Raw genomic sequence first — 25,955 nt, forward strand, 5'->3', positions numbered from 1 at the left:
TGCAAACATCATGACTGCACCAGTTAGAGACCAAAACCAGCTTGGATTTCTATAAAATCATCATATAAATTGTACTGTGGCTGAGCTGCCTTTTCATTTACTCAGCTTCTATTTTTCATTTTCCTATAACACTCTGCTATCCAGGGCTGTCTCCTTCTATTTTCCTCTCTCTCCTCTAATGCACACTTCTATGTCCCATTATCTATCTGTTGTCTTTGTGTGACTTTTAAGTCTATTACCACCAAATTTATCTTTTCTTTTGTTAATTTAAATAGCTGTACAGTGCCTCTAGACACCTAAGAGCTGTATGGTTACTACAATAAGGCCACTGCAGTCAGGTATCACTACAAAATTCATCTTATATACAAGAAAGACTATTTTTGTCTGATTCAACATGTGTTGAATTTTGTTAGCCAGCCTGTATTTTGGATACCTCTGTAAGCAAAATATAATTGAAAAATTATGATAAGCAATGTCATACAATTTAAGTCTAAACACTGTCCTAGAGTCCAAAATAAAAAAGGTAGGGCAGCTGAAAAGGCCAATGTATAGATCAGAATGGCATCACTAATTTTCTTCTATTCAGTATGTTATCTGTAATTCATTTGGGTTTTCAACTCTGAAGGGAGAAACATCAGAACTTTTTTTTTTTTTTTAACTTCAGTCTTTCTCTAAAACAATGTAACAAATGGTGCAGTGAAAACAAATATAATAGAAGACTGAGGAGGACATGAATGAAGATTAAATTATCTCAAAGTCTGCAGAGAGATAGTTTCAGAGGAAGATCTTGCTTCAGCTATAAACTTTGTTATTTATTGTTCCATAAAAGTCATAAAAATGAAAGATGTAGTGCAATAGTTATGAAATAACAAATGAAAGACGACTATATTTATATGTATCTATTAAGAAGTGTTTTAATAATCAGGCAATATTTTACTACTATCAACTTCCAATCCATTACAGACTTGTATTTAAAATACTCCACAACTACCACATTAAAATCCCACATCTCACAAATCACAATGGAAACTAAAAAAATGGAAACTCGCTCTCTACAGAGTCGATTTGTAAAAGCTGAGATTCCATTTAGTCCCTACAATTATTTCTGATCACCAAAACAAACACACAAAAAGAAAAAAAAAGTCCCAATTAGATTTTTAAAAAATCCTGTCATTCTAAGAACAAAAGAAAAATAAAACATTTCTGCAAGTTAAAAACAGGAATTTTGTGCTTTTTATTTTTTAAACCATGTTTGAAGTGTTAAAAATGGGATTCAGATATTTCTGAAACTTCTTGTGAAGCTGTTTAGAAGTGCTATAAATTTAGTCACTAGCTACAAAACATTAAACCTCAGTAGAACATCATGCATTTTCCCCAACAGGTTACTTTGGCAACCCAATGGGTAACAGTTTCTCACTCTAAACTGCATATTTGGTGAAATTACAGTAAACTCTAGAGAAGAATCCATTAAGTTCTCTTAGACAGCTTTTTTTCCTTGTGGCATATATTCAAATGAATAACAGTTATGGGGCACGATTCTTGCCGTAGTTTACAATGAAAATAGAGAATATTCGTGTCATTTCTCATTTCCCAATCCTTCATCTTAAGATTTTGTTGTTCTAGAAATGTATTCATTGTCCAAGACTGATACTCATTTTTAGTTCGCAGATTTTATCTTATAGGTGAACTTTGAGAAAGGTATAAACAATAAAGAACATTTTCAAAAAAGTTTTCAAAAAGACATCACCTCTGCACTTAAAATTCAGAATTTATACTCACATATATAGGTATAGATGGTACTTTCACTTTCAAAAGTTTTAAGTAACCACTAATGTCATCAATACAAATAAAATACCTATAGTAGAAGTATTCAGATACTAACTAACAGAAATGGCCAGACTGACATATATGGAGTTCAAGCACAGACATTCAAGAGAATGGGAACAGAATGTAACACTTTCTGTGTAAGATTTAAGATGCCACATACAATTTAAGACAAAATTCCAAAATATTATTGTTAAAAAATGTCTTGGGATATACTGACCTTTTGAAATAAATAAATAATCTTCCTGTAAGAGGACACACCATACATTCAAACTATCTGTACCTTATGTTCTCCACGTTACCTGCATTACTCTGTCCAATACCAATTTTCTCAATATACACATAATTTTATTTTTACTTACAGGAGAGTTTTGGCAACATTGCCAAAAGTAACAACACTTGGGCTAAAACTTTTCATGCAAACATCTGCATCAAGTTTTGGTTTTTAATTTTCTTAACTATTTTTTTTGGCAAAAACAATTCAGCTTTTCCCATGAATTTAAAGGGAACATCCTGATTTCTTTATCATGAAGCTGTTCCTTCTCTTCCTGTTACCTTTTGCCTCGCTCACTATACAGCTTCTACAGCAAAAAAGATAAACACTACAAAAAAAATAAAATAAAAGCCCATTGTCCTGTAGTCAATGGATTGTGGGATTATGATATTTATAATCAGACACAGTCTCTTAACTTGTGTGCTCGAATTTGTAGCCTTAAAGTCTATAACGCTATGTGAATAATTAATTCAGGATCATTTATTAAACACACATCAATTCTGCAAACTGCTCCCCCATCAATCCATAATTAGATATTCATCAAAATGACAGCTGAATCTTCTTTCTTACAACAGCAGCACTTTGAAACAAGTGCACTGTCTCTCAAGGTTGAGCATCCATTTGAGGAAAAAAAACAAAACACCACAATCATTACCTACAGCAGTTTCTCAAACCTGTGCATCATGAAAGTTGCATTTTACTTCTGCCTTTGTCTTGCTGACATTTACAAAGGATCTGGCTTGGATCAAATGACTGTGTCAAGTAAGTACGTTGAGTTTCACAAGCAATTTTGACCCAACACAAAAGTCTGGTGTCTATTGTTTTGCACATACTGATGGATCTGAATTATAAAGACTGTTATTTTTTCTGAATTTTTGTCGGTTATGAGGGGAAAGGAGGAAAGAAATCTGATACTGCAAAACAAAATGTTTTTTTTTGAACCCCACAAAAAACTGACAGTTGCAGAAAAGCCTATATATCACTTATCAGCTTATTGAAATTTGCTATAGTAAGAATATGTTATAGTAAGAACACGTAATGCTGAAACAAATGTCACAGATGAGACCAGAAAACACTCGGCAACTGGTTTGCATTCATTCATTTAAAATGATAAATCCCTTTCACCTTTAGGTCAGTCACGTTTTTGTTGATAACCAGTCTATTATCCTATTAACCTAAGGATTCTCTAAGGGTGTTTTGAGTCTGAAATTACACATCTAGAGGTGCAGTTATACCTAAAAGCTGATGATGCTCTCCAAAAGTAAATTTATCGGTATTTTTGTACTCAGAATTATATGTTATATAATGATATCAACAACAAAATTGTCTCTTTTCTTTCAATGTCACATATAGGCAATGCATAAAGATATGCCTTACTCATGATTTACAGTGACACTTTTTAAAAAATTTTAAAGCAATTTTTAAAGTCCTGAGGGCTCAAAACAAATTCTGAGGTTGATTATTTTTAAAGGAATCTTTCACTAAAAGACAACTGTAAAGTATCAGTAACACTAGAGCAGCTCTTCTAACTTCTGCAAATCATGGCTAAGACATAAGCTTCTAAGGGCTTTGTAAAAAAACATCAGTGCAATTTGACTCTGCATAATTGAGTCCTCAAGTAACATATGAACTTTGAAATTAGTGAATTAAAATAAAACCTTAAAAAGTAGTTAATGTCCTGCAATCAAACTAGAAGCTCTTTCAAGCTATGTCAAGTAATGAACTCAATTAAAATAAGTAGTTGCATCTAATTCTGTGATAGAAAGATGAAATTACATCACTTCCAGTTGCAGCAACTGAATGGTAGACAGTAATCATGACACTAAGTTTACAGTACATTGCAGAATCAGTAAGTAACACATAACTAGATTAATTTCAATAATTTAGTGAGCAACTTGGAAGCTAGTCTTTTTTTTCCTTCAGCATTTACAAGCAGGATGTTTATATAGGAATGTTTAACAGTGTCTACAAGTACCAAGTGTTTAAATATCTAAAGTACTAATGAATACTTGAGCCATATGGTCAGCCCAGAATGCATACACAAAATATACCTATAACACATCTAAAAATGAATACGTTGGTGCTAGACTGACTCTTATTAACTCTTTTTGTATAAGCGGGGACTTTTCGTCTGCATATTGAATTTACAATGAATTGAACTTAGATGAAATTAAAACATACAAACCTACAATCATAATCTATCCGTAAGGCTTGTTAACTTTAAACAGGTCGTTTCAGCAATTTCGGTGAAACGTATTTCTATTTACCAAATATTTATGTAAATAATCTATGAAATATCAACTGGCATAACCACTGGAAAATAAAACCAAGGCTAATACAGATTAAGAGGCCTGCCAAATTACGAATAAAAATGTATGTACATGCTGGAGAGGTTTTTTTTTTTTTTCCCCTGTGGATTTTATGAATAGAGTTATGATGGTTAATATTTTAAATACTAGGTTCTTCTGTCGGTCTAGGATTAGACAGAAAGATAACCTCCCCCAGCTACCTAAGGACTGATAGCACTTAGGTTTTCTAACAGTACCAAAAAACCACAACTGGCCTCCCCTTCTGATCTAGGACAGTATAAATTTCCTACAACTCTAAGAAGTTAGTTGTGTTCTGTAATCTCACACTCTCAAGGGAATTAAAATACTTTTCCCATTTCTTAAAGGACCAAACTAAGCTCCCGAATTTTGCAAGCTACCCACTCAGCTGGGTTTTTCCTCAGCATATGGGTTTTGAGTAGAAATAAATCTTCTTGTAGCAGTCCCACATCCATTTCCCCCCTGCTGATGAGACAGTCTGTCTTCTGTGCACCCACCACTCTTAACTTCTAAACTTTTACTTTACTCTTTTTTTCAAAAAGATTTGATTTGCAAGTTGTCTTCTTCATTATCCATTATTCTCCTGAGTTTCATTTTATGATCTAGACGCAATTTATCAGGACTCAAGACATTACTATATTAAAAACGGATATCAGTCCATTCTGCTTTTCACTGCAAACAGTGGTGACTACCGAACAGGATGAATTCAGCTCCCCTCACTCAAGCATAACTAAATAACAATAAAAAATAATCATCTTCAAGCACATCACAGCACAGAGGAAGTTAATGTCTTAAAAATAATTTAAGAGATCTTTGGATGCTCAGGTCTAATGTCACTACTTCCTTCTCAGCTGGGAAAAAAAAAGAGAGAGAAAATGAAACAGATGTCGAGTTTCACAGCTGCAAGAGACAAAAAAAAAAAGCAACCCCACATTTACATACTTGTGCCTTAATTTCCAGTGTATCCGAAACACTAAAAAATAAAGCCTATCCATGCCTACAAAATGTAGTGACAACTCACTGATAGTATGGGCTCGAGAACTCTACTTTTTACCTTGGGTTTTGAACAGCACAGGAGTGTTTCTGTAATGCTGGACCACCCTATTACTTAAATGCCTTTGTCAGTCTGAAACCTAGATATACAAAGGCTTAGACAAACCACTTTGAGAGGGTTATTAAGGTGCAGCATCATAAGAGTTTATCAAAATAAATACTTCCAGCCTAAGTCATATTATAGTTCTGCATTTTTTCTATTAAATGAAATTTCAGGTTGAGTAGATTTCCAAATTAATCTATTAACATTCAATTCCAGTGGCTAAAACAAACTTGTCTGAAGACACGGTTGGCCAGGCTCACTCCCTGCTACACTTGGGAGTGTTTTCACAAAGGCAGGGTTACTATTGGAGGTTAAATTGAGCTTGAATGCCCCAGAAGTTTGTTTGGCATCACTGTAATGCCTTTCCCATTGTGCTCTGGGCCCTATCTCCCATGAGAAAATTTACAAGTTCTTTTCTTTTATCTCCTCTCTCTTTGGATTGCATTTCATAATTGCCAACACAGCGCTGAAGCATCACACTCTGCCCTGAGTAGAAGAATTCTCAATATAGAGGTGCAGCGATACACAGCTACTTAAAGACTTTCTGATGCCACAAGAAAACAGTGTACTTGCATGGGGCCTGGGGAACAGACAGACTTTGTATATATATATGTGTGTGTGTGTGTGTATGCACTTAGAGAGAGAGATGCACTGTTTCTCTATCAGATCTGTCTTGTTTTTCAACGCTTCCCTCCTATGCTTATATACAAGGTTCCTCAAAGACCTTAAGCTCAACATATTGCATTTGCACACACTGATGGTATCAAGATTAAAATACATCTTCTTACATAGCTTCAGTGGTTTAAAAAACAAAACCCTGCATTAACTTTTTTGGGTAATACATGTGTACAGAATTCAGAGTGTTTAGTGAGGCTTACGAGCAAGTTTATCAACTGTTTGCATATTTCTTCTCTTAGATCACAAATTACTAGCATTTTTATGTGAAATCACAGCCCTATTCCCCAATAAAAAAAAAAAAAAGATCATTAAAAAAAAAAAAAGGCAAAGAAATAATAAGGTTGAGTAAAGCCCGACTGTAACTTTAAGTGCTATTTTCACTGTTAAAAAATAAGACTGAGGAATAATGGAAAAGGACAAATCACACATTTTGTTTACTACAGATAGAATCAAGGCAGTCTACAGAAAGAAGAGACATTTGCATGCTGCTAGGAATTCATATATTTTCCCCTTTAAATAATATTCAGTCCCACCAAAATCCGAGTCCTTTTACTTATTAAAAATCGATACCACCAGTTCCTGTTGAACAATCACAGAAACGGGTGTTTCACAGGTGCGTGCATGTTCTCCAAAACCAAACAAAAAGGAATGAATTCTTCACTGCTGCAGTGCATCACACATTTTCAGTGGTGTGACTGAACACCACGACAGAAGCAGCAGAAAGTTGCTTGCACCTATCTGTAACCAACACGCTTTCACACACATCCTTATCCGGGAGCGGAGCGCACACACGCTGCGTGACATACTTCTGACCTCCACCATCAATTACTTCAGTTGTGGCGGTGGAAAGCAAATGCTAACAAAATTATTAACAGGAACCCATCCCACAAACAACTGAGCCTGCCACCTAGAAAGCCTGGGTGCGAGGGCGCCCACCGTGCCCTGCTCTGACAGATGCCTCAGTGCACTCTGAGGGCAGCTCTGAGCATCCTCTACCACTCCGGCCCTGGGGGCTGCTTGCCCCTGTGCTGCTCACAGTGCCGTGACCACAGCCATGACCACCCTCTGATCCTCTGATCGCTGCACCGGTGAGCTGACAGCCTGCATGGAGCTCAGCCACGAGACTTTCACGGGGCTTCAACAAAGGACGTCAGCGTTCACTCCTGGGGGAAGAACAATGGATCCTAACTACGTTCAGAGCTGGAGCACCAACCCTTCAATTTAGCTTTTCCCTCAAGTGCCTCACACTCGCAGCTATGAACTAATCAAGCTAAAAAGGGAGGGGGAGAGAGCCTGTCATTTCTATTTTTAAAAACAAAGGAGGCAGTCAGGTACTATCAAGATGAAGGCTAGCGAGATTGACACAGATAGGATTTATGTCTAACAATCACGTCGGGTAAGGAAGCCAGACATCGCTTCAGACTTTCTCAAGCAAATTTGTAGAGGATGCTTTTGTGCAGGAAAAGCAGGTTCGAGTACTCTACTTCATTAAGATACCTTGTAATCCCAAGACTGGTCTGTTAGAAAAGTATCACTGCTTTTTCTTTGGTAATACCTTTGAAATTCTTTTTCATCATAAAGAGCCAAGCTTAGCATCTCACAAAAATTTGATAAAATCCTTCACCTCTTTCTCACAGCATGCAGCAAGCACAAACAGAATTCAATGGAGGTCTTAGTCCATAGATTAATTTTTAGAATCCGAAAATGAAGTATCACCAGGGTCCTCAATTACTTGCCTAATACATTTTTTAAAAGCAGGCCTAGACAGTGCTTATAAGCAAGCCCTTTTTACATTCAATAAAGTTCAAAAGATATTCAGAGAGACTGCTAGGAGCAGTCTAATGGTTCCTTTGACACTGAAGAACTTCTTTTTCTTCATTTGGCATTCTCACCAAGTCACACAGTGTTTTAATGGGCAGACTCTACACCAAACAAGAAAGGCTGCATTTAGTTAGTCCAGGCTAGTGTCCTATACTGTGGAGGCAACTAACGTTTTAGATCACTGAAATTAACGTCTTAACAATGGGGCTTCTCCAAGTGCTGCAGCACCAAGCTTCATGGACACTAGTAAATAAGACAGAGAAGATCAAGTTTAGTGCAAAACGCTGAGGACTTTACTAAGACGAAGTGGGGCTGCAGTGAGGAAGGAAACTATTGGGCTAGAATGAGATTAAGAGAAGAAATCCTTACAAACCATTCTGAGAACTGACCTTATAACAAAAATGGAACAAAAAATTGGATCACAGTAATGAAACTTGATGCTGGTTAAAAGCAAAATTGGAACCTCTGTCAATACAGAGGAAGAACAGAACATCACATTGCAAGAACTGAATCGCCTTGGAGGACCAAAGTGATAGTAATGACAAAATGCAATAGCACAAAGTCAAGGTCAAGCACTCTGGGAACAGCAAGAATTTCTACTGTAAGCTGGAGGATCATCAGCTGGAAATAACAAAGGAGGAGAATGACTTGGATGTATTAATCAATCAGGATGAATACAAACTGTCAGAGATGCAGTGTGAAAAAGGCAACTGCAATTTGTGGCTGTATCAAGGGAGGCATTTTCAGTAGAGAAGGGAACATATTAAAGCCATTTTACAAGGAACTGGTAAGATTTAAACTGGAATTCTGCAAACTTTTATGGTCACTATTTTCAAAAAAACATGACTTCAAGTTGAAGCAGGTGCAGGGAAAAGCTATTAGAACGACCAAGGAAGCAAAGAGAAGTTAGTACAAAGAGAATACTAACCGAGCCTGGCTTAATTAGCCTAGTGAAACGAAGGCTGAGAGGCAATGAGAGTGCTCTCTATAAATAAATCAAGGATGTAAGAAAGGGGAAGGAGAAAATTCTAAAGCTACAGACAACGCAGGCACACAAAGTAGATATTAACAAGCACAGTTAGAAACTGAACTGCTCATCATCAGGTGAACAAAATCCTGGAGCTGTTTTCACCAGAAGCAATAGGGATAAGAAACACCAGAGCAGCAAGAGGTATTTTTGTAGGGTATTCCACAGCACTGTAGTCTATAGAAATATAATCTTTAATCTATTATAAGAATTATAACGTACAGAATCTATGGGCACTGTCAGGGAAGGCCAGAATATCCCTGGCAGTCCTATTTTCTACAGGCTTGTACCTTATCAGTATTCCAAGCTCAGAGACCATTTTTATGACTGTCATTCCTTTTACATTTTCTCCTTTTCTATGTATAGAGCAGAGGCACAAGTCTATGTGCAGGCACTTTCCTATAAAACCTCTTCACTCTGATGTACTCCTCAGCTCAGGGACTCTACCCGAACACTAAAACACTAATGTTTTCTGACATAACCACTAGTATACTTAAAGGTGTAAAAGCAGTTTTGTCAGCCTTAAACAAAAAGCTAGAATATTTTAACATCTGCAGTACATCCCAATACAGCAACGTGAAAGAGCAACTTTATAGATCATGCTGTTTTACATAATTAACCAGTCTGCCCATTCTTGCTTCTTGTCTCCATCCTTACATTACAATCTCCACAGAAAGCTGGTAATAAGCTAACATCTGTTCCGTGCTGCACTATAGAGCAAACTAAATCAACTAGTCAACCACTCTAACCACAATGTTCAATGTAAGCAAGCTCCCAGCATCCTGATCAACTTACGTGTTTCAGTTATTGCTGAAACACATAACTTTGTCATGTCACTGACTGCAAGCACAGAAACTATATTTTACCAATGAAGAATTTTAGTAGTTAAACACTAAAAGTTAATGCATTTTTAAACTAAAGCTCCCACTTGAAAATAAATAAATTTAAAGTGTTGCTTAAAAGTTAACACCTGAAAAGAGAAAGTTTCCTTCAATTTACTTAATACCTTTCCCACCATTAATCAGAACCAGTTACAATCATGCACGTGAATAAAGACCACAGAGTAGCTTGATAAGCTCTACCACAATCCATTTCATACCTAAATCCAGCCAGCCTAATCTATATACTAAGTATACAATATTTATGTGAACCTACAGTCAGCACTCCAGCAGAACAGCTATTATTTCCAAACACAGGGGCAGTGAACTCCAAAATACTGTTTGTCCTACCCAAAAGTTGTATGTTTCTTAAGGAAGAGCATAATGCTGTGAGAAGCCATATGTTACAAAAGATTCACAGCCAGAAATCCATTACACTTTAGCAGTGGCATTCCTTGGCATTAATTCGGTGGTATCTGGCACACTAGTTATTTATATTAGTCTGCAAATCAGACTACAGGCACGTCCAAAATACCTTGTGATCAAATCCTCCACAATTCTTACAGAGCCATCTGTAGGACAGCACATGCACAGCCTAAAATGGTGGAGAGCCTGGTGGAAGACAAACCCGGCATGCAGATTCAGATGTCCAACTAGCATGTGTTTTTGTACTTTAAATGTGACTAGTAACAGGGTTTGGACACTACTGTGCAACCTTAGTTTAACACATGAACTGCACTGACAGAACAGCAAGCCTCTTCTTTAGACTCTTTCCTGTCAGATATGAGAGGTCTAGGGATGGAGTGGGGGCATTTTCATTCAGTTTGAAAATAGGATAGATTCAGTTCATGTCTAATCTTGTATCAGCCCTCAACTTCACTTAAATTGTGTATTATTCTCACCAATTTCTACCACTGCCGTATTGATCATGTTAACAGTTAAGAGGCTGCGTTTCCTCCAGTTTGCTAAAGCATACACTTGGAGATACCGCGCTAACACACTGATCCTCATCATTTCTGTTATTGAAAACTCAGTGCCGGTTCTCAAAAGCAGTTAGAGACAAATTTCACTAAGGCAGTTATGGCTTCTGTATGTTACTGTCTTTCTGGCTAGATTTATTTCTTTTCAGCTGAATTCAGTCACATCATGGTCTTTGCACCATTGTATTCTCACTTCTAACAAGATGACCTTAAGTAGGGCACACTGTTCATTTTCAATAAAGTGCAGCTGCTTCCACCTATTATGCAGCCCAGTCCTGATGCATGCATGCAGTAAAAATCAAGAAAATACAAACTAAATAAAAATAATATATATATGTGTGTGTGTGTGTGTGTGTGTGTGTGTGTTAAGAGAAACAGCATGGTGGTCAGGGAGAGAAAATCAACTGTAAAAAAATCAACCCTCGTACCAGTCGGTATAAGAAAGACGACGATGGTGTAAGGTAACTTGGAAGGGAATATGCACCTTGCTGCTTTGAGAGCTGTGTTCCTGGAGAGAAATAGAGAGCTGCTGCTCTTTCAGGATCGGGTATACTTAGAAGTCTCTCTGCATGGACGATATTGATTTAGAGGCATTCCTTATGTAATGGCCATCTGTAACGTTATAATTAGATTGAGCAGCATACGTGCTGGATTCCTTTTCAATTCTACGGGCACACAGCCCTTCATGTATAACAGGCATATTAGATGTCTTCAGCACTGACCTCTCTCTTTCAGTTTGTGATTTGTCATGTAAGACTAAATGGTATTGTTTGCTTAAATATATTTTAGTCATCTTTGAAAGTACAAAATAATCTCAGCAGGCACCAACATTTTAACTGGTTCTCTAAAAATCACTCACTTACAAAAATTACATGATTATTTCATGTAGTTGGCTCACTAATTAGCATTATTAAGGATTTTGTGGCAACAAATGAAAAAATAATGATAATTTGAATGATCTTGTTTTCCTAAAAATTGCCACTTCAAAATCATCTTAAAAAAAAAAAAAAAAGAGTAATACTACTGATTTCCTTTTTCACTGTAATTTTTCCTGCTGCTGACCTGGGGATGACATTCTTGTTGGTGTAAAGACCATGTGTTATCTTCCCAGTAGGGTTTGCTCATTAGTTTTGAAAGATCAAGATAGGAGTTTTTATTTTAATGTCAGAGTCTTTCAAAAAAAAGAAGATTGAGGAAAACAATACAGCCAACTTCTAAATCAAACGTGACATTGAAAATGTAATAATTCTTTGTGTAACTCCTCAAATTCTACGAAAATACAAGGCATTTTTAGCAAGTGACAGAAATCATAAAGACACTACTAGAAGAAAATACATTTTTTTTAATATTAGACGTTTTGAAAGAATAACCATGAGGTTAAAACTCCTGCTATGTGTGTGCTCTATCTTGTTAAAATCAAAGTAGGAATTTACTGTGAGCTAAATTAGAGCATGGATCTGCAGAGTTCCAGGAGAATGCTCCACTCTCTCGTGTTTTATTCCATTTGCCTCAATTTCTCAGTGATTTGAGACTTCTGTAACACGTTAACATTGCTCAAAGTCATTAATAGTCAACAACTATTAGTGGATATGTAACAGGTAGTCTCAGACTGGCTCCCTAAGGATAGATGTTGACATCCAATGATGACCATTAAACTGGCACCTTTAGGCAGATTGTTGGTCAGGGGTTCTCTTTTGTAGAAGTAATTTGTTCTGCCCAAAAGTCTGATTTGAAGCAGACCATCAAGAAGTTGTAACAAACTGCCTACAGCATGCAACTCCATTGTAATTTGCAAGGTTCCTGACTTCCCATAGTCCCTGATCATGTACCACCTCACATACACTATTTCACTACTCAGCTTTAGGAAAATACATTACTTATCTCCAGATAAAGCTACGGCATAAATGAAATGTTAGTTTGTGACAAGCTGTAGGAATGTACAGGAAAGAAGCATGTTCTCCCACTACTCCACCTGAAGGAGGCTTTTAATAACATTGGCATACCACATACCCAGAAAAAAATCAGTATGTCCTTTTTCTCTGAGACCAACGTGGCAACCTGTAATGAAGCACAAGTCTCAAGTACTACAAAGGTCACTGTTCCAGTACTTAGCCTCAAGTAAAACATATATTACTGCTACACTTCCTTCTTACTACTCTTTCTTCTCAAGATGGAATGAAGAGGGAAGAAAACTCATCCCAGGAGCAGGAAAGCTGTAGCAAAGAGCACTTGTCTAAAAGCACAGACAACAACCACCCAGAAGAACCCTCTAGTACACCACCCAAGCTACAGGAAGCTCCAGAAAAGTGACCTCACTCTGATAAGGGAGTTGACTGGACTGCATGATGCTTCCTAAAACATCTGTCAAGGTCTAACCCTCTGGCCTGAAGACTTGTGGGATGCTTTAGAGATAAAGAACAGAGATGAACGATGAGTTGCAAACAGCATCCATACTTCGGTAATCCTACCCTATGACCCTTGATGGAGATGACAGCCATTTGGTAACAAGTAGCCTGGTGCAAAGGCAAATTGCACAATAAAAAGAAAAATAAAGAACACATATATTCAATACCCCCCGCTTTACAGATGTTATTAAGAAAAGCCTCTCTCTTCAGGATACCTCTTTTTAAAACATAAGCTTCAATGATCTTTCCTCCTTACACATAATATAAAGTTTGACTTGGAAGCTGTGAGATTTGTCTAGGAACATCGAGATATTTCTTGTACATGTATGAAAGAAACAGAAAAAAAAAAATAAAATAAAATAAAAAGTGTTTGAGCTGCTGCTGTTGTTTCCTATAAAAACACAGCATGCAATCATATTCGAACAAATGCATAACTGATAGTAAGTTAACCTAGAGTAAGATCCACAATAAGAACATTAGAAAATCCAAATTACAATCATTGCTGTATTGAACACTGAATTGTCCACTGTATTTGAGAAGAATATTTTATTATTCACTGTTAGCAAGAATAATATAGAAGTCAAATATTTAACCCTAAAAAATACGCATGAAACTGAAATAACTTGCAAAAACACCCTTTCTTCTGTCACTATTGAGCTTATAAAGCATGTTTATTATTCTACTTTTGTGCAGAACTTTATGAAGCACTTTCCTCTCCACTCTTTAGATACTGAAAACTTCAAGGCAATGAAAAAGCTTCAATGGACACAGAATATAGCTGTGTTCTTTTAAACCGAGTTCTGAAATTAATTAAGTTGAAATACCGTAGAACATGCTACAATAGGAAAAAGCTTATGAACCTCTAACTGTATTTCAGCTGGGTACACTGTCGCAGAATAATTTTTTAACATACAGCAACCAATGCTTATGGGCATTTAGAAAATTGTTACAGTAATTGGAAGAAGTAAGTAAGAGACAACTGTACACATTTGCAAAAGGTGGACACCAAGATAAGCAGCTTAGGTGTGCTGATAAGACTGTCTGAAAGTGGCTTTGCTGCATATGTTGCTTTTTTCTGGAGTCAATTTTATTTTCTGTGCGCTGAAGCCTTACACTTTGATTAGCAACCAACATTTAATTGTGCTTAACATATTTTAAACAGGAACATTTTAAATGCACTATTCTCTCTTCCCTATTTTTAATGGTGTGGGATGATAAAGTTTGTTTTCTAATGCTTTATGGCCTGCAGGGCAGTGACAGCAATGGCTCAAACAAGGAGAAAATGGCTGTAACAGGCATTAATGAAACAGAAGAGAGTTCTCTGCTATACAAAGGTGAAAGCACAAACAAGAGCACTCCAGAATAAAACTGGTCCCTAACTGCAAATAGCTACACTGAAATGAGTGAATGGTACATGCAGTTTGCCTTATGTATTGTTCAGTACTTTCCACACACAGCCCAAACCTGCAGTGCCTAAGTCCTTTGGACCCCAAGATACAGTTTTACACTTCACATGTTTAATCCTAATTAAACATAAAATACAAGTAGAAGAAACTCTGATGGGTAGAAGAAAATAGACCAGGGATTTTTGTTAAATTAGGAAAGCTCCCTGCATCATTTATCCATACTTTGAGACAAACATTTGCATTTTTAAGACCCTTTTCATTTTCACTTTTTAAAAAACACTAATACTGAGTGATTTGTTGTTTATTTTTCAGTGAAGGTTTATGAGCATTGGGGATTATTTTTTCAGTACCATCTTGACAGATTACAATGCAGGTATTTCTTTCAAAATGACTTCCCTATGCCAGTGGAACAGATTTTTTTTTTTTTTTATAGATTTACACTTTAAAATACTTATGATCACTTAAAATCGGAAATGAAGATAACATATAGTTATACAAAACCTGGACCTGCACAACATTTGAGTAGCTGTCCAGCTAGGTTTTTGTATTTTAACGAACTTCCAGGCATCACAATGCTCAGATCTTCAAACATTTATTAACATACTTTATAAGCATATTATAATAATTTCTTCTCTTTCTTGAATCAGTGGTAACCTGCAGTCAGAATCTCAGATCTGAAAGCTTCAATTTTTCTAAGTCAGAATTATTTAAATTTTATGTATTTCTTTTTACCCACCATTTTCTTAATTCAAGAAAAGATTCTCTGTTTTCCAACAAAGAATTAATCCTTATGGGTAATCCAGTAACAGCAATGTGGGTATCAGCACTCAAAAGAAGCACTGCAAACAAGTGTGCAAGTTCTCATATTTCTATCTGGTAACCATGGTGAAGGCTGTCCTTTTGGACAACAAGGAGAGGCACTTCGGTCTCAGTTCAAAAAGAGCTCACTTCTTTTTAAAAGAAATGAAACCTAAGATTCTCATCTGAGACCCTAGGAGAAAAAAGCAAATTGAAAAATTCACATTAAAAATACTGAAACCTGCAGCTCTACAAGCACTTCACACATCTGTTGCATTTCTCTCCCCCAAAAGCACATCTGCTTTTGTAACTCCAGGTTCCACTGAGCTGTGCGCTGCTTTCATGGCAAGGCATACAGGCTCCACGCAGGAATCTCAAATTAGAGCACCATGTTCTGGGATTCTCTGATATGATGATAGTTTTTTGGAAAAGTTTCTAAACCCAAACAGAAGTAAAGGGCCACAAAAGCCAGTGTTACACCTTAGTCTTCAACGCCTGACTAATTTCATGAAGGAGGCGTAGGGGTAGGAAGGTATTTCAAAAAGTGTTTCTACACTCTGAAATACAGCTCCTGAAAACCAAAAGACATGGGGGAAATCACAAGCTCCATAATAAAAAGAAAACCATTGGTAGCGCAAGTGATTTTGGTATGTGAGGAAGACTACCACCCCCTTAACCTTAAAGCATCAAAGATGCAGGTGGGCCAGCTGGTTATTAAAGGTTGTAAACCTTTGACAAACTACTTGTTCTCTGCAAAACAGCACACAGATTATTTTAAGTGTCTCTACTTTTTAACAATTATCACTAGAGAAAACAGAAACATTTACTTTCAGCTTGTTCCCCTGGTGTGATTTTGCCAGGAAAAAATATTATTTCCAGTAAAACCTACTATGATAAATACAGCTTAACCTTTCCTCCCCCATGTAACTCATGTTTCACTCAGCTGAAAACCTCCATTTTCTTGACTAGGGTCTTTCTGCACTTTTTCCTCTCTTTAGACCCATTTGGAGCTGTGAAGATGTTATTTCCTCCATTTAAGCCTTTTATTTTATTGTACATATCTATTTATAGACTTAAATGTTTCACTCAATACGAGGGATTAGGACAGAAAATAATTGTTGTGATCTGTTCCTCTGTGTTGCTTAATGTAGTAAAAAGCAAAGTTGTACAGCAGTTTGGCAGTCTTACTGGCTGTGAAGTGTCATTAAGTAAGAGATGGCAAGTTTTATCACGCACCTCTGACTACTAAATTCACAAAACAAACAGAAGGTTTACCATGGGAGGTAGAGAGATCAGGCAATATCCTCAAGCCACTCTTCCAGTAAAACAGCGTGTGGTTACTAAAATTGCTATGGGAAAATGGGAGTTCATCAGAAACACACAGTTCTAGGTGAAAATGTTCCTTAACCTTTTACATTACCACTACTAGAAAAAAAAAAAACAAAAGGTGTACAAAGGCGGGTGCATATATACCAGCAAAAACTAGAACATTAAATTGAAGCAGTACCATGCGAAAATATTTTATGCAGTCTTCACTGTTAAACTGTAGTATTTGATTAAGGAAAGAAAGTCTCCACATGTGTCCTCCAGTAACGCACTTCAGTTGATTTTAATACATTATGTAATTGCAGCTGAAAAGAAGAGGCCACAGTAAAGGGGTAAACAAGAGACAACTGTTTTCTTTTGAGCTGGTGCTGCATGCAATTATTCCACTCAATGGAGTACTCATATGATTTTGCAGGGAAGTAAAGTTATATTTGGGTATCTCCATTGCGCACACAAATTTTGCTCTGACTTCCCTCTGTTTTATGGTTCCTTGATAATGAAAGGTTATTAAAAATATTCTTCCTCTCAGAAAACTGTTAATTTAACCTAACACTGTGCCACAGCGTTCATAGCTTCCCTTAACCACGTATCCTCTTTTCAAATACTTAAGCTTCATGAAACAAGGGCTTACTCCCTCTAAGCACCAATTAAAAACTATCTTTCAGGACAACATAAAACAGTATTCCCCAACAGACAGCTATTGCATCACCTCCACAAAAACGTTTGATTTTGTACTGTGATCTTAATAACTGTTGCACTGAAGAAGCCTTATTTCTCTGTGTCACTTCTGTAAAAGGGCCAAAACATGTTCTGGGAATGAATATAAATGTCAATTATTAAAACCAACATTCCAAATGCAGAATTCGGGTTACCTAGGTTATTTGAATTACAAAACCTGGCTTCTCAAAATGCAAATGAATTATTCTAAACTAAATGTAACACCAAGAAGGAAAAAAATATATATTTTTTAATTATCCATGAAGCATATTTCTTTCTGCTCCCTGTCGTTTGCCCCATTAGGTTAGCCCTTTAAAGTGACATGGGAGAAGAGCAGAGGGCATCTGAAATTTTTATGACTTTTCCAAGGTCATGAGTATCACAGACGTGATTTAATAAACCAGACCACTACTGGGATGATGGAACACAAGGAATGAATTAATCCCCTGATTGCAAGAAAAAAAAAATAATTAAGAAAATACAAATGAAGCCTAAAAATACAAACAAGCCCTTTGCTTTCAGCAAGCAAGTTGTATATCCTATGGTGACATTAAAGAGCCAAACTACAGATGTAAGATGCACAATAACGCACAAAGATTCCCACTACATAGAGAATCTTCCTCCATGTGAGGTATCTTGTATAGCTTTGTTATTCTGAGAACAGCATTAGGTAATAAATGATTCAGATAATAAAGAAGTCTGCCTGGAATGCAAAGACACGAAAAGTAGGATTATGTATTAGGTTAAGTTCACTCTAAAATCGATTCATTTAAGCCAGACCAGAACTCCTGCGCCACACGAAGCTCAAACAACGCCGGTATGTTTGTCATGCCGCTGTAGGCACAAATGTGCAGCGTGACACCAGCTGTTAAGAAAAAGCAAAGTAACACACGCCAGCAATTTCAGGACTAGCCCAGCTCCATCCTCTGTCCACCCCTTCCCTCATTTCTAAGGTACTCTTTCCATAAAACCTGATTTTACATAATATGGCCATACTGAGATGCAAATCTGAAGTTTCACTTACACTGTTTTTAACTGTGCCATAAACACCATAATTGTCAAAACCCACTCATCCACTCACCCACCAGTCTGCTGTGTGTACCATCTCTGTATTGCCAAATAAAAAAACAAAAGAGTAAACTGCAATAATACAGTCCAGACCGGCATAATGGTTACAGCACAAAATTAAAGACAGTAAAAGGATGTGTGGATTTCTCGCTTTGAGTTTTTGGCAGTGTCTCAGACATACTTATTTTTTATTTCAGAGTATCTGATAGCATAAGAATAGTTCGGATTGCGTCAACTGTTACAACACACGTTATGAATATCCCTGCTCCCCGCTGCTGAGAAGAACCAGAATTAAGATAATCCTGCATCCCAGTAGACAGTGCTTGGATTCTGTTCCTGAATTTAATGTCAACTTGCTGTGTGACCTTTTGCTTACTTACGCTTTACCTCCATATGCATTAGTCTGTTTCAGGTTAAAAAAAAAATTAAAATATTTCTCTTTTGTTGTAAAGCTTTTAGTAATTTAGTAATAGAAATTCCGTATTAAACACGGCATGTGAGAATTCCAGCCTTTATTCAAAAATGCATTCTTTAAAAAATGCAACTGCACTGCTAACTCACAGCTGCCTGTTACTGGTTAGGTTATTGCACTGAAAAGATCTGTCTTGCCTTTGAGAGCACTGATAGAGGGGAAAAAAGATGTCCAGAACCCTATTTTTCTGCGAAGACTGTGTTACATTACAATAAGAAAAAAAAAGGGGGGGGAGGGGTTGGGGGAGGAAGGATAATTTTGCATTTCCAAAAACTTCCTGAAGCCTAATTTAAGAAGCGAATCAATAAAATAGACAAGACCCACATATTAGAAGCAAATGGTAGGACATTCCAGTGCGTGATTTTTTTCCTTTAAATAAAGCATATTTTTTACATGAAGCAAGTGAGGAAATCAACTGTGTTATTATTCCTACTATGTTCTACAATAACCACAACATATTTTATCACCAGCAAGCACTGCAGGTTAGGATGCAGTTTCATGTGAAATTGAGCAGTAACTTACACTGGTAGAATGCTGCTGCTGAAAAAGAAAAAGTGTCAGGCTTAGCCTGGCAATAATTATTACAAAATTATATTTTAAGAAGATTCTTTCTATAAGCCTTTTCCACTTATTAAATATATCGGAATAACATTTTACAATCTTCTTTTTGCATCTCCCACCTTATGAAGGCTAAGCAAGAATTAGGTCTGATAATTGGCTTGTACATTTTTGTTTAAAAAACCTTCAAATTCTAGCAGGTATAAAAAACAACCATATGTACACAAGACTGCAGTGCCACAGAAATGCATCCACCCACTATTAAGCCTTCCCTAGCAAGCCATACAGCTTCTTCCCTCTCATTCACCACTTTCGTTTTAATGTTGGCAGTGGATGGAAAGGAGCCGAGTGCTTTGACTGCGTCTGGAGGACAAACTCCACCAGCAGCACCCCTCACATCTGATTTACTTGGATAGGCACTGTGCATGTCCCAAGCACCTCAGGATGGCACATCTCATAGCACTGGGGACTGTGTGTCCCACTCCTGGCTTAGCACACCACCAGGCACACCCAGGCCAGCTGCCTGCAGACCTGCTTGCAAAGTCGATGTGGGCTGGTGATGCACCACCAATCCATGGATGCTCCTCTGCCGCTGGCAGCTGGGCTGTATGTGCACCTAAGCACACAGTTTGTCACACTGAGTTAGAGGGAACACACAATTTCAACACACAGCACATTAAAACAAAGGATATTTTCGTTTTCTAGTTGTGAACGGGGGGGGGGGCAATGCTACACGGAATCCAAATATTTCACAGGGCTTCCACAGCTTTTTGTGCAGAGCATTACCACTGTGCTGAAAGTACTCTCTAAAGAGAGCACTGCAGAATTACGAGTCAGATCAGCTAACAGATTAAAATACTAATAGGAGGAAGGCTACATGTGCAAGATTAAAATAAAAAAATGAATTTGTCAACAGTTTGAAAGAATATATTGCAGTTGTGGCAAGAAATTGCTATTTTTACTTACAATGAAAATGGATTATGACTGCAAAGAATTTATAATTACATACCTTACTCAAGCACAAAACAACAAGTTAGAAAAAATGAGTTTCAGACCTTCTTAGGGAACTTATTAATGAAAGGTACATATCATGATTACTTAATTTCTGAATGCAGAACACTGCAGATTTTAGAAAGGCATTTGCAGCAAATTAAAGTCATCGTGTGAAATGTTGAAGCTTTTCAGAGAGATATACTATTAACTGACTGTAAGATACAACCTTCATGTCCCACTGATCAAATTTTACACTGTAGAATGTGCAGACAGATTACAGAGCGAGAGAAAAAAAGTAGGAAAGAATTTCTTTGAAAAGCTGCTCTGCTTCCTGGCCTCAAACAAGCTTAAATGACTTGTATTACTCTTAAAAAAAAAAAAAGTCAATAATCATAAAAAGTGACAAGAGTTCATAATCCAAGTCCAAACTGTTGGTTTCCTGTTCTGCAAACTCTGCCCAAAGCATCCACAAATACATGCCCATGTGCTATTTCGATATAGTTTTAAACATGGAACAAAAACAAATTTGCACTCCAGGCACAGAGCTCCCATTGCCTCTCGTCTTTTATTCTGTTCACTGGTTTTATCCTGTTTCAGTACTTTCATTCTCATCAAACAGCTCCTTACTGTGCATGTTTCACGTAATCAAGATAATGGCAAGTTACACTAACTACAGCAATACCTGTTAATGCTTGACACAGGGTCCAAGCCTGCCAGGTTATGAACAACTCATTATTTTCCATTTTCTAGTAGAGACTGAGTAATTTTAATGGGAATCAATTTCACTGAAAGACTGATGTGCAATACTATAGCACTTTTGTACATCCCCAGTTAAGTAGCATTGCTAATGAAAATTCAGTTGGACAGTTTAACACAATACCCAGAATGGAAAATGTGACAAACCGTCTAGAATCATCTGTTTTTTTCAGAAAGAGCTGAAACAAATTAGGAGCCTTTCACAAGAGCTAAATGCTATTCTGTTCAGGAATGAGATCTTTTGATTGGCGGATCTAATGTTTCTGTTGCTTTCTTCGTCTAAAAGGGTGGTCCCACCCTTGACTCTTTCTGGACCCCACACATTCTTGCTCACTTTTCTTGTTTAAACAAAACAGAACAGATTAAATACTGAATTAGTCATGACTTTATTCAACTTCCTTTTCAGAATTCTGCAGAAGAGTCTAGTTACACCTTATTCACTGAAATCTCTCTACCTTGAAACGGGCTTCAGAAGGTCATCCAGCCCAACCATCACCAACTCTTCCATCTCAAGGCAGGGGTAACTGTAAAAGTCCAACTATTTTGCTTTAGTTACTTCCCTGGAAACGTCTGCTTCTGCTGTCTTACTCAAGGAGAGCTCTGTGTGAAAAGTCAAATCTTTTTCAAACTTTCCAACTATAGAACCACATAAACTGTCCATTCCAAATTTAACATAGCCATCAGTGATGTTCTTGGCTTTCTCCCCTGCAACTTGAAAACTTTATTTAAAATATTAATTGAATATATTGAAATCCTTTTGATAATAATCACTATCATCTTAGACAAGAATCTCTTGAGTTTCAGTTGTGGTTGCCTTAATCATCATCTTCTTTTTTATCTTTTCTTCATAACTTTCTCTCTTTTTTTTTTTTTCTTTTTATATGTTTCAAGCAACATTCTTTATTGCTATGATTTCCTTAGCCAGCTACACATAAATTATTAGTTGGGAAAACAAAGCAATAGGCTAATTCCTGCAGCTCAAACTGGGTTTTGCTCCTTAGTCTTTCATTTCCTGCCTCAGTCAATTCCATACATTCCATGTCACTCTCAAATCTGTAACAGAAATTATTCTGGCAATTTTATCTTATCTGTTACTAATGTGCATAATATCTGCTTTAAATGTGTTCTGTATTGATATTTCTGTAATTTCTATTCTTGTCTTTCTCCTACTTACTGTCTCATCACACATGCTGATTTTGATCAGGTAACTTTCTTATTGGTGTTTCATACCTGACACATTTTAGCTATATCTATATTACTTACAAATCAAATTCTTTGTACTGCATTCTTCAGTTTATATTTGTACACACACAAAAAGAGATTTTTAAAACAGCTGTAGTTCCATGAGATAAACTGAACAACTGTAAAATTTTATATGCAAACTTCATACATAAAGCTCTTCAAGACTGTGAATTACTTGGGGTGTAGATTATATTATTTTAAGGCTGAGTATATGAATGACACAACTGATAATAGAAAAGGAATCTAATCAAATACACTTCAGACAAACATGTACAAAAAAAATAATTAGCAATTTCACGGTTTTTAAATCTGTAAGAATTCCTGAAACACTTAATTCTCTTAATCTAACTGGTTTCATTAAAGAGAAATTCAAATTCATCAACCTTAATAAATTCCATGCAAGTCATTTATCTCCCCCTTCTAAGGACAACATGTTTTATGGTATTACTAACAATCTTCATAATCTTTGTACAATAAGCACTGGTCCTTCTCAAAAGATGCAAGCATACATGTAAGAGTCTCACGTTCATATGCATCCGTAAATCAAAATACTAGTCATAAATTGTCCTCTAAGATCTCAGAGGGGACATCCATTTTGGCAAGTATGATTCCAGTGACTATGAAATAGAAGCATAACAGTTAAGAAAAAGACAGATTACACTTGTACTTTTTTTGGTACATCTCACCTCAAGCTAACTACTCACAACTACCTGCATACCATAGTCCAGTTCCTTTTGTCAGTGCAATCTGTTGTTGGGAGAAATCAAGATTTCCAGTAAACCTTCAAGAACTTTGATTTTGTTTCATTTTCTAATTCATTTCAGTGATATGGTAAGTGCTATAGCTTCATAAACATTATATTGGCACATTTGAAGGAGTGGTGAACTTTATTGCACAGCCTTTCTTCTGCCCACTACATAGTCAAAGAATGGTTGAGGTTGGCAGGGATTTCTGGAGGTCATCTGGTCCAACCCCTCAGTTCAAGCAGGGACAACCTAGAGCAGATAAAAATACATGCCTGGGGTTTTGATGTATTAAAAGGAAGAATCAACACATTTCTCAAAAAGTAACAAGAGAAAGGGTTTCTGTCGGGTTTTTGTTTGGTAGGTTGGGCACTTTTTTGTTTTGAATGTTTTTATCATCTCTGTAGTTAGTTCTACTACTTTTGTGTATGCTTTGAAGGACCCTCAACAACTGTTGACATTAATGTTTTGGATTTTTTTTTTTAATGTTTAACTTTGGTATCCATTTACAACAGTAAGGTTTAGAGTCTATATCAATAACTTCAGGATAAAACCATCTCTAACATTCTGATAAAGATTTTAACAAGAACAGCCAAAGTTCAATGCCATGCTGTGCTATTGGTCACCGTTGAAACCTATTCCAAGGTCTCCAGTCCTTTTGTGCTCCCCTTCTTTCTGTTTTCTCCTGCTCCTTTTTAAACTATTTTTAGGCTTCACACAGACAGCAGACAGAGTAACAGAACTGTACGCAAACCAGATTTTACTGTCATTCACACAACTGCAGTACTTTACAATGTATATATATATATTTAATTTACAAGTTTAAATAGGGTTTGTATTACAATCAGAAAAAGTCCCGGGAAAAAACCTTTTGGCCATCTCATCCATTTTTCTGCCAGTACACAACTGTACTCTCTGGAAATGGTATTCTGCAGAGTATTCACCTACCTAGGTGGAGGGTGGAGTTGTGAACAGGGTGTGAGAATCGGTCACTACCTTCTCCATTATTTTATATACCCCTTTAGAAAGAGAGAACACACAGCTGAGTCCTTGTACCAGACTCAGAGAAACACAGAAGCCCAGCCAAGAACACTCTAGTAATTGTAATTTCAGTAATTGGACTGTGTGTTCTCCACAGCTCCCAAGCGCATTGCATCTATTTCTTGTTTTATGATTTAAGGTCAGGCCTTGCTGTCATTATGTTCAGAATCAACTAATGTTTGGGCAAGAATACATGACAAACAATCAACAAAAGTAAAAATATTTTTTAAAATAGTTTAAGTCAATTAAACGTGAAAGGAATTTTGTGGAACAAAGCAAGACACTTGTCTAGACAAAGGCTTTCTCCTTGATATATTCCAAATTCAGTCTCCTAAATTCTGTTACAATGTTAGAATTCTTTAACAAACCCTCCCCAGAAAAACAACCTGCAAAAGGATTTTCATTAAAGAATTGGATGCAAATCATAAAAAAAAAAAAAAAAAAAAACACAGACTCCATGTAACTACATACTACATTTATTAAAAATGTTATTTCCAAAAAGCCAAAGAATAATTTAATTTTCTCAAGCTGTGAGATAATATGAAGGTATTAACATACGTTGTACATATACAATAGCAGAAGACCAATTCCTACACCTGTTCTAGACCTGTTGGTGGATCACCATATTATGGATATTGTTTCCAGTGGCAATCCTAACCTGCAGTCTCTGTAATACTCAAATTCTCCTTCCTCTTACAGTACTTTGTGAAAGAATTAAACACACGCCACTTCCACATCACTCAGAAGATGTGCAATGTTTATTTTTGTTTAAAGACATGTATTCAGATAATAGTGTTTTGCTTTTGAGCTGCAAACCTCTTTGTGCTGTTTTATAAGCTAACTCACGTTTAGATCACAATTTTTTTTTCCTTCTGTAGTTAAAAAAAAAAAAAGTTATTGCTGAAGCATATTACTGTGTTGCTTCAGTAAACAGTGGGAAAAACAGAATGTTGATTCTCTTCAGTTATCTGAAGCCATATTGCTATAAAAAGCCAGTAGTATCTCTCATTTGTATGTGTTTTGAGTATCTTAAAAATAGTCACATTAACAAAATCATTCAAGTTACTTCAACAAATTCAAAGCTATCTTAGGCTGGATTGGAGTATTTTGAAAATAAGCCATATTTTAAATGGGGGAAAGGGTTTAGAATGAGTAAAAACACATTTTTATTTACAACCAAATTCCTTGTTATGGTACTTCAGTTGTAATACTGTACGTTTCATGCTTAGTGCTGACAAATGTGTTTCATCAGTTTATCCATCCAGAACAGATTTGCTAAATACATTTTTTTTTAATCTTAAGTTTTTTTGGGGGGTTTGTTTGTTTCTGTTAAATCCTTCTTCTGCTTTCCTACTTCCACACATCGTTGAAGTATATGTTGTTGGTCTGTGGCTCACCCTTCAATCACATTTCCTCAGTGTCAGGGTCTTCTCTTCAAAAGCAGAAAAAACAAGTGCACTCCGTTTTAGACAGATGTCACATGCCTGAATCTTAAAGTCAAGGATGGCTCCAAGTTCTTTGTGAC

General features: G+C 36.5%; 1 protein-coding gene across 11 annotated transcripts in view; it reads right to left on the reverse strand.

The window, feature by feature from the left end:
• The window catches only part of COMMD10 (COMM domain containing 10), a 152,134-nt gene that overhangs the window by 94,159 nt on the left and 32,020 nt on the right, over positions 1–25,955 (reverse strand). For 2 of the 11 annotated variants that reach the window (XM_027446589.3, XM_072031604.1), the window contains one exon: positions 23,612–23,641. The exons of 7 other annotated variants lie outside the window; for them this stretch is intronic. In XM_027446589.3, the coding sequence (XP_027302390.1) occupies positions 23,627–23,641 (15 nt within the window). In that variant the 3' untranslated portion in view covers positions 23,612–23,626. Of the gene's footprint in view, positions 1–23,611; positions 23,642–24,890; positions 25,863–25,955 lie in introns of those variants that run through there. 2 more of the 11 variants (XM_072031602.1, XM_027446590.3) reach the window with 2 other exon arrangements.

This window comes from Anas platyrhynchos, chromosome Z, assembly GCF_047663525.1.
Source record: "Anas platyrhynchos isolate ZD024472 breed Pekin duck chromosome Z, IASCAAS_PekinDuck_T2T, whole genome shotgun sequence".
Lineage (NCBI taxonomy): Eukaryota > Metazoa > Chordata > Aves > Anseriformes > Anatidae > Anas > Anas platyrhynchos.